The following is a 17,587-nucleotide window of genomic DNA, read 5'->3' as shown; positions in this document are numbered from 1 at the left end:
ATAATAATTAATTATTAAATATTAAATAAAACATAGTATTAAATAAAATATAATATTAAAAAATAGAAAAGAACTGTTTAATAGACATAATTGCGAAAAAGAATACATATAAGTTCTTTCATTTTGATATTTTGAAATAATCAAATTATCAATTCAGTCAATTTTTTTTATATTAGACTATTTACTAGATTTTTGAATAATTAAAATCTTCAAATTTTCTTTCTTATAAAATAATACATTTGAAAAATGTATATAAATTCATTAATCCATTAACATATTTTAAGGAGGGATAATCGTTTGAAAAAATTCAATTTTTTAATTTGATATTTTAAAAATTTCTTTAAAAAACAAGATCTAAAAATTTGAACAATTAATAAATTTGAAAAGTTTTGAACATTGTATATAATGTAACTTTGTACTTATATGACTTAATACTCAAGCCCGTGATATGATATTGTAAATATTTCCATCACTTTTTATATTTATTTATTTTTTTATATCTTGGTCATTGATCTATATATGAATTCGAAAGTTACAATATCTTATCAAAATATGTAATTAATGAAAAATTTATGATTTTTATTTTTCTTGTAATTTAATTGTAATTTATTACAAAAGAAATTTAAATATTAAGAAATTAATATCATTATTCATGGACTTGAGAATAAATATTTTAATAATTAGAAATATAAATAATAAATATGAATTATTTTTTATATATTAAATCATGAAAGTTTTAATATTGAAAATATTAAATTGTGCAATCAATATAATTAATACATAAACAAGTATATGTATTATTTATTCATAAAATTATGTCATTATGACTCATAAAATTATGAGTTTTTAATTTACATCAATTAATATAAAAATAATTAAAAAGTTTAAGAAATAAGGCAATAGATTTATAAAGATATTTATAAATAAAATCTCATCAATTTGATAAAAAATAAAATAATAAAAAAGAAACAACTATGAGTGCAATTGCCAAAAATTGAAAAAGATTGAACATAAAGAGATATAATAATAATAAATATTTCAAATTATGGAATTTTATACCTTATTTCAATATATTTACTGTAATAAATGATTTTGCTAAATATCAAGAATATAACGATGTTAAATTTCTAATCCAAGAATATAATACGATTTCAAATTGTTCAAAATTGTTATAATCATTATACATTTATCTCAAAAAAAAAGAAGAAAAAAAAAAGAACATCAGAAAAACTTCTATAACTTTGACAATAATTATCCTTTTAATCAAAATTTTTTTCTTAGTTCAAAACATTATCTAAACTTTTAAACATAATAAAAAAAAAATATTCATTAAATTGTTAGGCTGCAACAAAATACAAAAAATGCAAAAAGTATTTTATGATAATTCATACCGATATTCCTCCTTAAAAGATATATTATGAGAACAATTAACAGAATTCTTTTATATATAAAAATTCACATATAATTAAAGAAAAATATATGTTAATTTATTGTTCCCTTTTCCATTATATTTTTAATAATTTTTTAAAATAAAATACGGAGATCAATATAGTAATGGATTATTTTGAATCAGCTGTGCATAAAATTTTTTTTATTAATATTATTTTAAAGGAGTTTTTAATTTGCTTGAAATTCAAAAACTTTTAATAAAATTATAATAAATTATTATATATAATAATATTTTAATAAAGATATAAGAGACAAGATATAAGACAAAAGATTTTATATAAATTATATTTTATATATTTTATATAAATTAAAAATAAGAAAAGAAAAAATATATTAAATAATAAATTATATCGTTCAATGTAATCCACTACTAGTTTTGTTTTTCCATTTTAAAAACTTAGTTATAATAACTTAAACAGAGCTAATCTGAATAGATGAGGTTAATGATTCAGTTTCATTATGCGTTCTTAAAGTAATAGAATTTTCCATATTATCTAAGTCTCCACTCAACGTAAGACGTTCGCTATCAATCAAAGAAACGTTACTATCTACTGTAATTGAATTATTTTCTATACTATTATTTTTTTTCCTAATTGAACATCCATTAATATTTCCATCAATTTCTGTTGATTCACTATTTAACATTGAGGAACTACCTTTGATATTTTCCTTTGAAGTTGCTTGAGATCCAAGTTTTTTTTCCTTTTCAAGAGCACTAATGTTTTTAATTACTTTACTATCCTTTTCTCGTGGTTTTTTTCCAAGTACCGGAAAATTTGTAATTTTAGATGCAGTCTTTTGATCCTTCGATTGTCTCATTGAGCCAACTCTATTTGTCTCTATCAATTCTTCTTCTGTGATTGATACAAGATTACTTTTACCTTCTCCTCCAGAATCATCCTTTGTTTCTTGAATTGGTATATCATCTAAGCAAAAGAAAAAATAAAAATGTGCTATAAAATATATTAAGAAAGATATATTCTAAAAAAATATATTAAAATACTATGAGATATATATATATTATATATATATAAAATAAAATGTATATATAAATGCAAGAAATTAAGCACTTCATAATAATAAAGCAAAATGTAATGATATAAAGCTTTTATATTTACATTACTCTGCTTAAATCTGTAAAATATGAATATATAACCATAAGTGAAATATTTCATGCATATTATAAATTAAAAATAACAAACAATTTCTATAATCTTTAATTTAAATATTATAATATAATGTAAAAAAATCAAAATGAAAGAATAAAATGGGAATGTAAAGGATTTATAGGGTAAACCTGGGCTATAAATGCGCTATCTTCAATGAAAATAAATGTGCCAAAACTGCGTGCAGCTTTTCCATCATGTGCGTTATACATTATATTTTATGCCTGAATTTTTTTTTTTCATAAAATGGTGGTTTCTCTGAAACGAATTTGTTAATAAATGCACAAATTACTACTAATTAAAATAGTTAACGTTACATGGTGTAACAACTAATTTGCCGCGTGTTTTGCTGAAGACATTTTGATAATGTTTAGTGATTCTAAAGTGCTGAAACTCAATCACTAGTACCATGTATTTGTTGACAGGGCAGCAGTCATATGAAAACCAATTGATTTATTTTCATCCAGATATAAATTTTCCATCGATTCATGAATTATTTCGCCTAGAAATTGTTCCTCCAATACATTATACAAATGCGAACCAAATCCGATCTTATTATCATAAATTAAATCAACATTTTCTTTATATTCCTTTTTAATTTTAAGATTTACTTTTATATTGTGATCTTCATCTTTCTCAAATATATATTTCTTCAAATACTCTTTGTTTCGTTTGGGAGATTTGATAAGTAAATTTTGACTATATGCATTTCCTCGTTTAGAAAATTCTATTGAAGAAAAATTAATATTTCTTATTTTGTTATCTTCATTATTTGAAATTGGAAGTGAGTTTTTCCAATACCAGAAAATTGCTTCGTAGTGTTAAATATTGTTGGTTGTTGTTTTTCAAATTGGATAGCATCTTCAAATAACTTCTCATCCAGATCGTCTAATGACACATTTTGCAATGCATATTTGCTTAGTTCAACAATATATAAAATATATTTGTTCAAGTTATATTATTATATAAATATTTATTTAAATATATAATTAAATTAATATTTTATGACTTTAATATCTTATAAGAAAATCAATTTGTATATGTATAAACTTTTAAAACTTCCATATTAATTGTAAATTTTAATGTATTTTAATTTAAAAATATAGATTAAAATATATTTATAAGTATAACTAGAATTAATATTAATTATTATTAACTATTGTTTCACGAAATTTACGTATATTTACGTTATCATACTTATGCTCTTTTTATTCTATATATAATTATATTTGATAATTTAAAGGAAAAATTTGAAGGAAAAAACAAAATCTTTGAATTATAAAAGATATTGTATGGAAGTTTTTGAATAAGAAAGAACAAAAAATTTGATAATTTCATATTAGAATGAATTTCCAATAGAAAGATTTTTTTCTCAAAAAAAAAAAAAAAAAAAAAAAAAAAAAAAAAAAAAAAAAAAAAAAAAAAATTATTTATTTTTATTATATTATTTTTCGTTTCTGATTATTTGAGATTCTAATAATTAAAATAAAAAAAAATAATATCAAACAAATTACTTGACATAAAACAAGGCAAAAATAGAATGCAATATAATGAACTCTATTTTTGTTTCACTTTGTCTAACACAAATTTCAATTTGTGTTATAATTTAACATAAGTAATTTTTCAATTAATATTTTTATTACAAACTTTCATATTTGTTTTAATTTTGATTCTCAAAAATTGTTCTATAAATATATTAATATCTTATATTATACTATACTATATATAATAGTATATATTTTACCATTTATTCTTTTTTTTATTACTTATTTTCTTAATTTTTATTCAAAAAAATTTTTTTTAATCAAGATCCCTTTAATGTTATTCATATATTTTAGTGCATATTAATTTAATGGATATAATTCGTGTATAACATTTGATGATATGTTATTTAATATAAATATTTATAATTGGTAATAAAAACAATTTTCAGATATGTGCATAAAATATATTAAAAATAAAAAAAAATAAAAGAAATTAACATAAATAAAACTTCTGAGCATATTAATTTACCCAATCATAATATAAGATTCAATAAATGAAAAATCTTAAAGAAAAAAATATACCTGGTAACTTTTTAGTTCGAAACGAAGCATTCGTTATCATCGATTTAGATACTGTTGCAGTTGCGGTTGCCGGCGATAATGCAACGCTAATGCCTATTGGTCCATCACTAGGTTGACCTGATATAATTAATTATTATTAAATATTTTTAAATATTTTAAATATAATATGCTTTTTATTACTGATTATGTTGCATCAATATACCTGATGATCCAGTAGTTGCAGAATTACGTATAGCATTTGTAACTAGCATAACATCTGGATATGTTTCATAACATGCTCGATTATGGATATCTTCTACTGCTTGTGTTCCTAAATACCAACAGTCATTATACCTGTCAATATATATTATTTTAATAATTTTGTATAATTATTATTTTTATTAATTTATTATTATTTTGATAAAATTATTAATTTTGATAAAATATTTTTTTTAGTATTTTTATAAATGTTATAAATTAAAAATTATATAGATTATATAAATTATATTATATAGTTAAATTACTCACATAGCAAAGTATACAGCATGTAAAAATTCAAGAAGAAATTGACTGGAAACAGGTATGCGCGGTAAAAGCCTTGGAACAAAACTAGACTCGCTTCCATACGAAGATCGTTGATGGTGTCCCGGCTTCATAAATCCTTGAGTGACAAGTCTATAATAAATTATTTAAAAAATTATTATTTACAATTATCAACAATTATTTATATAATTATTATATATTTAATAAATATATAAAAAATAATTTTATCTTACTTAGTAGCAACTTTGCATAATTGCTCCAATGCAAATTTACTTATGTAACCAAGTTGTTGATTATAAATAAAAAGAAGAGCAGTCATTACTTTTAATCTATTTTGAGCATTTAGTGTTTCAACTTGTTGCAATGGACCCCAACTAACAAGTTTTGTATTACATTCTTCAAATCTGCGTACTGCACTCTCAGTTAAAGAAGCAGGTGCCAAACTTACAGGCTATATATAAAAAAATTATATAATTATAATAATATTATGTATCTGTAAGATTCAATTATTTACTTCTTCATTAAAATACCTCATGAAATATGGATATCATGGCAAGTGAAGGTAATCTGAAAGAAATTGTTTTCTGCTGACCAGATTTGTCTACTATTTCCAAATTGTATAGACCAATTAATAATGTTTCTACAGACCGACAATTCTGTGAAATAGAAAATAAAATTCAAAGATCAAATTAAAGATTTGAAAAAATATATATAATGTATTTCTTACAGTATCATACAGAAATAATTTTTTTCATATTTTTTAAAATTATATTAATAAAATACTTAAAGTATAAAAATGTTAATGAATATTAGCTAAAAATTATCAATTAATTGAATCAAATAATTCTATTATAAATCAAATATATTTTTATTTATATAATGTAATAGATAATTAAATTTAAAATTTTTTTATAAATTTCTAAATATATAAATATTATAATAATATATTTTTTAAATAATTTATAGATTAGATCAATGTTTTCTAATTTTTAAATTAGAAAATTTTAATTAATTTCAAATTGTTAAAAATTATATAAAAAATTATCTAGAATATATTATAATTTCTAGAATATATTATAATTATACTTAAAATAACATATTTTTATTTAAAAAAAAATGTTTAAAAAATATTATTATATATTAAATATAAAAATATCTATAATATTAACATACTTACACATATATTTCAAATATAATATTAATTTTTTATTATTGCATTGATTAATTTATTTATGAATTGCATTTTTCAATATTTATAAATATAAATAAATAATGAATATTTTTGTTTAGTAAAATTTTAATAAAATTCTTCAAAAAATTTTTAATTATTAATAAATAAAATTAAAAATTATAATTAAACAAAAATTTTAAAATATCTTGGAATATTGTAATTAATTGGAAAATACTTTATTAAATCATTTCATTTTATATAATACAATTACTTTATAATTAGATAAAGAATCTATCTTATAATTTTATCTTTAATTTAAATTATAATTGTTTTCTTATATAACATTGATATTCATATAAATTATATATCATAACTTGGCATAAAATGTGAAATACTAATAAAATTTATATTTAAATGTCTTATTAATTATATAGTCTTACCTTAATATCACCATGAGCTGCAGAATTTAAATAAATATATACTAATGTTGGTAAAAATTGTAAGGTAAATCTTTGTAATTCTGTTTCTCGAGACCGATAAAAATTATATAACTGATCACATACTGTATCCACCAGCTATAATGAATAAAACATTATTGATATATTAATAAATAAAATATAATGTATATTTAAATATATTTTTACATAAAATATTAAATTATAATAAAAAGATATTTCATTTAAGTTTTATTTCAATATTAAGAAATATATTAATAAAATTTAAATAATATATATTAATAAAATTTAATTAATAATAAATTTAAAATATTATAAGATTATATTAAAGAGATTACTTAAATTTTGTTCAGAAATATATTACCTGACTATATTTACTACGTTCTTCCAAAAGTACATAAAGAGCTCTGACTATTTCGTTATCTTGTGATAAAGTAGTAGCAAAAGTATGAAGTTCTGAAGGTGAGACATCTGCACAATCTACTAACCATTCATTTATTAAACTTTCCGTCATTTTTATTTTCCTCTCGCCTGTGTCAACAAATCAGAATCTTATTGAAAAATTTCCAAGATAAATTGTTTAATACTTTAATGATTATTACACCAACTTTTTAAAAATGATTCATTTATAATTTTTAAAAATTATGCATTGAATATGTTTCATATATTAATCAATTAATTTTTATGAAATTTAAGATAAACTTACGTAAATTGGAATATTAAGCGGTTTACGATCGACAATTATAATAGTGTAAAATATCAATAACATTACTTAATGTTGTTGTCATGCATTTAGTTTTTTAAATTTAAATTTTGCATTTTTTGTAACGATTGTTATTATATTAATTGATAATTAAAAAAATGCTACAACTCTATTAAAATCATATTGGAACATTTTTTAATTACCTCCATATCTTTTCCGAACAACATACAATTCTCACTAGTAACTACTTGTAAGACTGACATTTGCAACTACTGAGATTAAATTGGTAAAAACTAGATAGGTATTTATATGTAAATATATCTATTATAAATACGAAATGTAACCATTTTTAATTGGATATAATTAAATGAAAATAAAAAACTAAAATATAAATTTAAATATAAAATTGTATTTTATATATATATTTATATCATAAATTTCGTAATATTTATTTCATATTTATAAAAAATATTTTTTAGGAAATATTAACTAAAATCATCGCGTACATAAAAATTTACCCAAAGTCAGAAAGAAAGTGAAAACTTAATATTCATTGTTCGTTCTTTTAGAATATTTTGTAGTTGGTGAATGATGAAAGTTTGAAGTAAGATTTAAAAATTACATAAATTATATACTATTAAAAATAAAAATAGTGATATAAATTAATTAAAAAAGTAATAAGAAACTAAAAATAAAAATATTGAAAAATAAATCTCGTATAAATATGAAATTTTTTTCTGTTTAATTGTTGAAAATTAAATTAATACACGTGTATATTTTAATTTTAACATAAAAACTTATTATATTCAAGATTTTATAATCTAAAAACATCTTTAATAATTAATCTTCATTATTACATAATAATATTTTAATTATACAATCTTTCACATTTACGAAAATTTTAAATAAATATTTTATCAAATTATTTATATTTCATATAATTATCATTTGATTTTAATGTAATCAAGTTTAATATATATTAAGATTAATATATAAATTTTATAATAATTGAATAATAACAAGAAAGAATTAAGTAAGTAATTGATTAATATATATTTTTAATTGTATTTATTTATAATGTATAATTTAAATGTATAATTTAAAAATCTATATGATGAATTATTGTTTACATGATTTTATGATTTTCTAATACATGCACTACCAACTGAATTATTTATTTTAAGAAATTAAATTATTTTTATTATTAATAAAAATTTAATTTAGTTATATTGATTTCAGGTTTTTGAATAAAAAAAATATATTTTGGAAAGGAACAAATTGAAATATGGTTAGTAATATTATTTCTTTTATAAAATTTAATATTTGAATTTGTTATGATGATATTTTTATTATTCATGAATTCATGATTATTCTTTACATGCACTACCAACTGAATTTTAAAATTTAAATTAAAAATTAATGATATTTATAGAACATATAATTTCTGATATTTCTTTATATTTCAGGTGAAAAGAATATAATCCATGATAACATGATTTTTTTTAACAAAAAAATAATTGTACACATATAATAAAGTTTTTAAAATATATACTTCTATATATTCAATATCCTATTAATAAATATATTTAAGCATTTAAATTTGTTATTTCAGTCTTTTTTTTTAATATTTTAATTTTAATGCTATATTTTCTATAATAATAATGAGTTCTTAGGAGGTTTATGAATTATATTTTTTAAAGACAAATGATATGTAAAAATACATGTATTATCTATATACAATATTTCATATTATCGGTGCAATAATCAAGATATACATATATCATACATATAATTAACATTAAAACACAGATGATGTGTACAGTCTAAATTAAAGTCAAATTCAAATCTGCCGAGAAAAGAAACTTATAGTGGGTTCTTATTTTGTAACATATCACTATAAGCACATTGTACTCTCATTTTATAGGGAATAATTTGGAAATAATCTATTTTCCAATTCAATAAAATTGTATAATTACAAATTACATGTTAAGCACATAAGAACATTATATAACTATTTTTTTTTCTATTATCAAAATGAAAAATTTAACAGTAAATAATTTGAAAACTTATGCATTGTGCCTATACAAAAAAATTTTCCAGTCTGATCAATCATAAAATTTATTTTGATTTTGTTAAAAAAATATATATTATTGATATAAAAAAATAATATATACAAATAGTTATTACTATATAGCTATTATTATTACTATACTTTTTATAAATAATTTTACAAATAATAATATATTTTAACATTTTATAAAAAAAAATTATATCATTTCTTCAAAATCAGCAAATTATACACAAACTTATTAAATAATTATTTTAAATTATCGAATGATCAAACTGGATTTTCAATATTCAAATCTTTTTTTTTATAAATATATAACAATCAAAATTATATATCAAATAGTTTTATACTTATGTTATATAACATTGATTTTATGAAGAAAAAATGCATTAGACAAATAATCCTTTTTAAATATGTGTCAGATATTAAAAAATAATTTCTTGTTCTTGATATTAAAAATCATAATATATAAATTATTTGATTGTAATACATTCTGTTTTCTACTGTAACATGATTCAAATTCAATCATATCTGTATGCAATTTAGAATATATTATATAATTTATACTAGTGATTTAAAAATTTTATTTAATTTCAAAAGATATGAAGATATATTGGAATAGAAATTTTAATTTTAACATAACTGTATGATTTTACGCAGAACATAAAATTATAACATAATATGTAATTTAAAAATATTGCATATACCCATATTTACTTAAAATGTGTAATTTGACACATACTTAGGTATGCATATGTATGAACGCACTTGCGCACGTTTATTTGTATACCATATGTATACAGAAATCTTCAAGGCACTCCAGATATATATATATATATGTATATATATATATATCTATATATATTACATTCATATTTTACAAATTCTGTTTTTCAGCTTTTCGCACTTAAGGCGTCTTAAAATAGAAAATAAAATCAAATGAAAATATTTTAACTAGTGCTTTTCTACATTATATAAGTTACATTTTTTTCATAATATGTTTCTGAAGTTCGTATTTAAAGTAAAAAATTATATTGAGATAATATTTTATACATATACATGTCGCAGCAGCAATGATCAAAGTAGTAGAATTTCGATCTATTTATATTTTTACAATTATCTCTAATTTCTTTATTTATGCCTCAAATACTTCTAATAGATTCATTTTTTAATGGATCTACTTTTTCAAGTATAAAAGAATAAAGAAATTGGAAAAAAATTATATAGACACTGTTATCTAACAACTATGCTTTTTTTTATGCAGAAACTATGTGATCTTAATTTATAGTTATATCTAATTTCTAATTATACTAGCAAATATTGTGTATAAGGCGTTTCTTTCAAATATGTGTATTTTTAGTGACCAATTATTTATATTAAATTGATTACTAAATACACTCTCTTCATTTTTTTTTTGTAATGCTCTTTACTTTTTACTAATATAAAATTTTTCAAATAGAATCAAACATAAGAATACAATATTTATATATAATTGAAAGTTTCAAATATATCATTTGACATCACATAGTTACTGTAATATAAATGAATATGCTCCAAACACTAATGTCATTATCTTGTTATCAACATATTTTGAATATGTAATCATTAATAACCTAAATTCATATGATTGTTATCCAAAATATAGATTGACTTCCAGAATATTGCCTATAAGTTTGCTATCTCTGCATCTCATATACCTTTGGCTTCTCGCTTTAGTAATAGCAAGTTTCACAAGCCTTTATATTCGCATTTTAAATACAGTATGTTACAGAAACACTTATTTATAAGAATGCATGTACATCACCATTGCTTACTTAACAACTTTTAAGATAATGTACACAAAGAAGACATGTACAATTTTTTTTAGCAAGTTAATAGTTTTCATACAATGTTTCAACATTAAACACCAACCTCAGTCAGTTTTCGGTTCGCATAGTTGTTTTAATGATTTGAGTTCTTCTATTAACGTCTGATTTCTATTTTCCAGTATTGCAACACGGTTTTCTAAACACTTTATATACTCTTTCTTTTTTCTTCTACACTCGCGGGCTGCTTGTCTGTAAAAATAAAAAATTTTTATTATATTATATTTTTAAATTTATATTTATTATATTTAGAAATAAAAATAGAAATATAATATCTCATTGAATATATTTTTATTTTAATTAAATCTTACCTATTTTTGAGCAACCTCAATTCTCTTTTTCTAGCTGCATCTTCTACTACAACACCATGTCCTGTGTAAGCTGAAACATTGTCAGAGACTGTATTCCCCAAATTTTTAATTTTTTTGCTCATAATTATTTAGTGCAAATTAAAATATTAAATATTTAATTCATATTATTATTATTATTATGATTTTTTAAAATTTTTATATTTTAATTTTTTATATTCACAATTACTTATTTACAAATTATTTATGTATTAAAAAAGATTTTTTAAATATTAAAAATCATTTAGAAAAAAATTCAATGAAAATGAAAAAACGCGCACCTGGAACAAAAAATTGTGTATCTTGGCCTTGTGCATACTGAACTATAGCTCCACCTGCTGTTGCTGCATTACTCATAGTTAGTGTATGAAGTCCAGGAACACCTTCACCTTGGGTTGCAATTTGAATGGTACCAGCAGGAATTACTGTAAATTATATTAATTTCAATCTGTATTAATTATGATTACTGATATATTACATCAATATTACATATATAAATATATATCTGTATATATGTTGGATGTGTATATATTATATTGATAAATAAATGTATTCACTATTAAGCTTATTTCGTGTAATATAATTTTTCATCAAAAAAATTACTAGAATTCATTTACTTTAAGTACAATGCTATGATACATAAAAAAAAAAAAATGAAAATAAGTCTGAAGTTTTTTAACAATTATTATGATTATATATATTATTTATGCACCTATTCATAAACAATTAAAAACCCCATAAGCAAAGATGCCACACCAAGCAAACATTATATAAAATATCACATTAGGCAATATAGAAAGACGAAAGGAATTAAATTTTATGCTTGTTTTAATTTAATAATTTACTCCAGTTCTAATTTACTCCTCTAACATTATTTTAAATTAAAAAAACAAAGATTATAATTGCGCAGAATTAAATAAAGGACAGCCAGGAAAGATATATAGGAGAAAAAATAACCAACCTGTCTGATAATGAAGCGAATGGGAAGACACTTCACTGTCCACGTTAGAATCACACTCAGAAGATGATTCTAGAGGGGGCAATCGACCGTCTGTAACACCGAATTAGTACAACCCCTTATTATAATAGAGTTGTTATCGGTGTTAATTTATTTAATCTAAATGAACTTGAAAAATTCCCACAATGTAAAAAAAACTTTTTTATTAGAAAATAGTAATTTATTTTTTATAATATTCATTTCTACAAATAATATTATTAAAATAATAATATTTAATATTTCTTTTGAGTAATTTTTCTGATTATATAAAAATGTACAATTATATGTATATTTTAAAAAAATCTGTATACAGAAAAATAGATATTTACATTATTAAAAAAATATAATGAAAGTAAAATATTCTTATATGCTATTTCCTTTCTGGCTGCTGTTTTCTATATATTTATTATAATACTGTGCAGTCAGCTCATACAAAAAGGAAATAGATCAAAATAAAAATTAAAACTAATAATAAAATACTATCTTAAGAAGTATATATATAAATAATAATAACGAATTTTAGTTATTATTACTTTTTTTTATAAAAATTTTATTAAATACAAAAAAGTGAAACTTTATTAAAATTAATAAATGTAACTAAATATTATATGTTAATTTATTATTAAATTATTAAAAAAAGTAATTTTAAATTTATTGATATCAAATAAGCATAGTGGGATTTCATTTATTATAATAAAAAAAAATGTTTTTTTTCATATTACATATATATATATATATATATATATATATATATATATAATGGTTAGAGGAGAATTTGTTGTGTTTTTCTTAGGATTAAAAAGTCTTAAATTTTATCATAACTTATCTTAAATTGCTTGGTATGGCATTTTTTTTTTCATATAAAATAAAATATTAAAAAGCATAAAATATTACATTCACAGATTTCTTATTCAACTATTTAATGAAATTAATGCACTTAAATATTCATTTAATAAATAACTTATAAAATAAATCGATTTTACATTTATTTAGTAAGATTAAAATTAAATTAATGATATAATTGTAATTATCTATGAAATATGTAAAAAAAATAGATAAAGTAATTGTATGAACTGACATGCACTTTATTATTTCTGTGAATAATATTATATTTATATTTTTTAAAAATTATATAAAGAATTATATACAGAATGAGTTGTGAAGCATGACTATTTTAAATAATTCATTAAATAATTTGCCTAAAAATTTTTCATAAAGTTACATAGTATAGAATAAAAAATATTATAAATATTATATTATATAAATTTGATGTAGATAGATATATGGAAAATATATTAAGTTCAATTTTGTTTTTTAAATATATTTTTCAATATATCGTCAAAGCATTCTTTATAAAAAAAATTACTAAATTATTTATAATAAAAAATTATCAATGTAGAAAATTTATAATTGAAAGTTAAAAAAAACGAAATAAAAAATATGCTTTATCAATAAAAAAAATATATTTGATATTGTTTTTTATATGATAAATTTTATAAAATTCAATTTAGAATATTTATTAAATTAATAATTTATTTTTAATAAACCTAGTAGATTTTTATAACTATCTGTATTAAAAATTAATGTAATATTATTTAAAAATATTTTGATTTTTTTTTTTATTTTAATATCTCTATATATTCTGAAAAAAAATAATAACTTTATAAAATAATAAAATTATGTTTTGTTTATATCATAATTTTTATATGAAATATTTTTTTAAACAAGAAATAAATTAATAGTCATGTTATATTATCCATTTTGTATGATATATATATATATATACCGTTATTAAATATATATATACACAAAAGAGTACATTTTTGAGAAGTTGATTCTAGAGACTGAAACAAAAATATACAAAAATGTCAAATAAGACTAAAAATTATTAAATTAAAAACAATTAAATAAAAGTAAAAGTTTAATAAATAATTTAATAAATAAATCAATTTAATATTTTTTTATCAATTTTTATATTTGTTTTGATCTCTAGAATTGATTCTTCAAAAATGATAAATATATTAACATTCTGTATATCTTTGAATTTATAATAAGTTTAAATAAAAAATAATAAATAATTGCATAGCAATTTATATTACATTTAACAAATAAAAATTTTTTAATTCTAAAAAAATTAATTAATATTTTATTAATATATTAATATATAATATATTATAAAAATTTTACATACCAGTAATTTCACCACCACCTAAGTCATTAAGAATTTTTTTATATGAAGGTCGTCTGGTAAGGATACCTCCTCTTTGTTCTGGAGATTCTTCTGAATCTGAGAAACTATCATCACTACCAGTCTCAACCACCTAATATAATAATATACAATATTTTATTATATTTAATATTATTTTTTAAATATATATATTTATAAAAATTATATATCATATAAAATTTAATATTTCATAAATATAATAAATATTTTAAATTTATTTAATAAAAAAAATTAAAATTAGAAAATAACAGAGAATAAAATTATTAATAACAGAGTTTAATCTTTAAATATAAATAAAAATTATTAATTAAAATTAAAAAAAAAACTCACCTGAAGCGTTTGTAAACTTGCTTGAGCTGTTTGTATAACGGAGTTGGGTTTACTGACAAGAATGACATTTCCTTTTGAAATAGCAACAGGTTGAATATTTGTTGCAGTCTGAATTACTGATTGTTGATTAGGCTGTATAACAGATTGTACCTATATAAAGCAAGAGCATTTCATATAAACTATTATGAATATTAAAGACTATATATTACTAATTAAATGAACATGAATATTTATAAAATATATTTAATATACAACAAAAATAACAAATTTTGATATTGACTAGTATCATCATGCATATGCAAATAAAATAGATATAAATATTTATCATAAATATTATAATATCATATTAATTGTGTTAAAAATAAAATTAAAAAAATGAATTCAAATTTTAATTTCTTTAATTTTAATTCTGAACCAGCATTATGCAAGATTGAATATACACAATACTTATTTGATTAACTGATAATTATGATTAAAAACATAAATAAATTATATATGCATGCTTTCAACTAAAACAGATAAATAAATGATCAGACATAGATACACAGGAGATTCTCCTGTATACCTGTGTTGTTCCTGACGTAGGTAGTGTCAGTTGCACAATGCTGGTAGAAGCTACCAGATGATGAGTTTGCTGCTGTGTTCTATTGAGAGATTGTACCGATGTTGCTATTGCTGGTGCTGCATCGCCGCTTTGAGAACCTGCAGACAATGGGTCAACAGCTGATCCATTTTCCTCAACCATACTTTCCATAGCCTGGGAATATCAAACCCTACAAAACAAAAAGTATTTTCATAATTGAATATATTTTTATAAAATTATATTTATATTTATATATACATATATAAAATATATAATATATATTATATATATAATATTATGTTAATATAATATAAATATATATATTATATATATATATACATACATATATATATAATTATTTACAGATATATATAATATATAATATAAAATATATATATATATGTCTATAAATAATTTTTTTTTAATTTTGATTTGAATGCATATTGCTTGTAATTAGATATTTATGATTTTGCATGAAAAAATTGTTATATGATTTCATAAAAAGTCTAAGATTTAAATTATCCTTTTAAACAATTATTGTTTATATTTTTTTTAGTTTAAGTTTAATTTTTTGATGATTTTTTAAAATATTTCAAGAAAAGAAAACTAAAAATGCATACAATTTTTTATTTAAAAAATTAAATATATGCATACTTGAAATATCACGAATTGACTTCCAGACTAAAGATAAACATCATCAGAACAAGTGGTATCGAGGATTTGAAAACATATTCAACTCAAAATTGGAGTTATCCATTAAAGTGCAAAAGTTTTAAATTTCCCGCCAGTCTGCAATCGGCGGTGTTACTGCGTCATTTACATAAGCAGATCTAAAAATAATACGAGAACAATAAACACTTAAGATGTTTTCGTACATGAGCGAAGGGCCAGAAGTCATAAAAAAAACATGATGAAATGTGACTAGGATTGTACCGATTAATATTACGATGTGTTGGTTAGCGATGAAAAGAGATGTCAGAATTGTCACGTAACCCCCATTGCCCTTTTCGAGAAATTCGTACATCTTCCTTAAGGCGCCATATTTTACGGCATATTCCATAGCAGACGTAAAATTGATTGTACTGGGATCATGAAATCAAATGCTAGTAGTTTCGGTAACATTTTCTATGTACCATAAGCGCAGTGGTCCATGTCCGGTTGTTATTATTCTCCAGCTGGGTACTTACCAGTTACGTATTTCTCGTCACCAACTTTGCTGCAATCGGAGTGGGCAAACAGGCAGGTACGTAGCAGCCACGTCAAAACTCCAGTGGCTTCGTCACTGGTGGAGCCCACGACCTCCGCGCTGCGCGTCACGATCAAAATGGCCGACGTTTTCCCTCCACCCCCTCAAAAACTGATCGTGCATCGGATAGTAATGGAATTGATGATCTCCACATGTGTAATATTAATCGTGTTTTTTAAAATATTCCATAAATTTACTTTTAATAAACTGCAATTAACATATTAATGATTGCTATATTTATATTTAATTGATTTGTCATGTTAAATATATTCTGTGTTAATGATTAAATATTAATATATCGTAAACAATAGTTAGCTTTATAAAATTAATTAAATATTAATATTTATAATAAAATATCGAATTATTTATTTCATTTTAATTGATTCATAAAA

At 20.2% G+C, this 17,587-nt stretch overlaps 2 protein-coding genes across 29 annotated transcripts; both read right to left on the bottom strand.

Moving 5' to 3' along the window:
• Positions 1-1,763: 1,763 nt before the first annotated feature.
• Positions 1,764-7,852, bottom strand: LOC551705 (hyccin). Of its 3 annotated transcripts, XM_026444438.1 has the most exons (11): positions 7,736-7,852; positions 7,194-7,360; positions 6,815-6,949; positions 5,734-5,859; positions 5,437-5,654; positions 5,189-5,335; positions 4,884-5,014; positions 4,682-4,798; positions 3,417-3,503; positions 3,024-3,342; positions 2,237-2,375 (listed from the first exon to the last, which is right to left on the bottom strand). In XM_026444438.1, coding segments are annotated over exons 2-11 (1,431 nt in total). In that variant the 5' UTR covers positions 7,344-7,360; positions 7,736-7,852; the 3' UTR covers positions 2,237-2,374. The 3 variants fall into 3 exon arrangements, with proteins under 3 accessions (XP_006570131.1, XP_624097.2, XP_026300223.1); XM_006570068.3 differs by lacking the exons at positions 3,024-3,342; positions 3,417-3,503 and having other exon boundaries at positions 1,764-2,375; positions 7,736-7,851; XM_624094.6 differs by lacking the exons at positions 3,024-3,342; positions 3,417-3,503; positions 7,736-7,852 and adding an exon at positions 7,536-7,695 and having other exon boundaries at positions 1,764-2,375.
• A 1,388-nt stretch (positions 7,853-9,240) lies between these two features.
• On the bottom strand, positions 9,241-17,284 carry LOC409401 (cyclic AMP-responsive element-binding protein 1). Of its 26 annotated transcripts, XM_006570047.3 has the most exons (10): positions 17,137-17,276; positions 16,883-17,031; positions 16,604-16,779; positions 15,932-16,139; positions 15,367-15,516; positions 15,001-15,130; positions 12,774-12,863; positions 12,094-12,237; positions 11,777-11,864; positions 10,801-11,657 (listed from the first exon to the last, which is right to left on the bottom strand). In XM_006570047.3, exons 4-10 carry the CDS (start codon positions 16,118-16,120, stop codon positions 11,513-11,515), a joined length of 936 nt encoding a protein of 311 aa, XP_006570110.1. In that variant the 5' UTR covers positions 16,121-16,139; positions 16,604-16,779; positions 16,883-17,031; positions 17,137-17,276; the 3' UTR covers positions 10,801-11,512. The 26 variants fall into 26 exon arrangements, with proteins under 26 accessions (XP_006570130.1, XP_006570121.1, XP_623116.3 ...); XM_016917817.2 differs by lacking the exon at positions 16,883-17,031 and having other exon boundaries at positions 17,137-17,267; XM_016917819.2 differs by lacking the exon at positions 16,883-17,031 and having other exon boundaries at positions 16,028-16,139; positions 17,137-17,262.
• Positions 17,285-17,587: the final 303 nt, after the last annotated feature.

Source organism: Apis mellifera, linkage group LG1 (genome assembly GCF_003254395.2).
Source record: "Apis mellifera strain DH4 linkage group LG1, Amel_HAv3.1, whole genome shotgun sequence".
NCBI lineage: Eukaryota > Metazoa > Arthropoda > Insecta > Hymenoptera > Apidae > Apis > Apis mellifera.
This window is presented reverse-complemented; position numbering and strand designations above follow the sequence as displayed.

Bases quoted from the DNA above. Each gene is read 5' to 3' on its own strand.
- LOC551705 (XM_006570068.3), bottom strand. From the start codon at position 7,343: ATGACGGAAAGTTTAATAAATGAATGGTTAGTAGATTGTGCAGATGTC. The intron at 5,860-6,814 runs GTAAGACTATAT...TCTATTTCACAG, and splicing joins CAGCTCATGGTGATATTAAG to AATTGTCGGTCTGTAGAAAC. The intron at 4,799-4,883 runs GTATATTGATGC...TAATTATATCAG, and splicing joins TGCAACTACTGGATCATCAG to GTCAACCTAGTGATGGACCA.
- LOC409401 (XM_006570049.3), bottom strand. From the start codon at position 16,120: ATGGAAAGTATGGTTGAGGAAAATGGATCAGCTGTTGACCCATTGTCT. The intron at 12,864-15,000 runs GTATGTAAAATT...TCGGTGTTACAG, and splicing joins AGGTGGTGGTGAAATTACTG to ACGGTCGATTGCCCCCTCTA. The intron at 11,865-12,093 runs GTGCGCGTTTTT...TGGGGAATACAG, and splicing joins TACACAATTTTTTGTTCCAG to TCTCTGACAATGTTTCAGCT.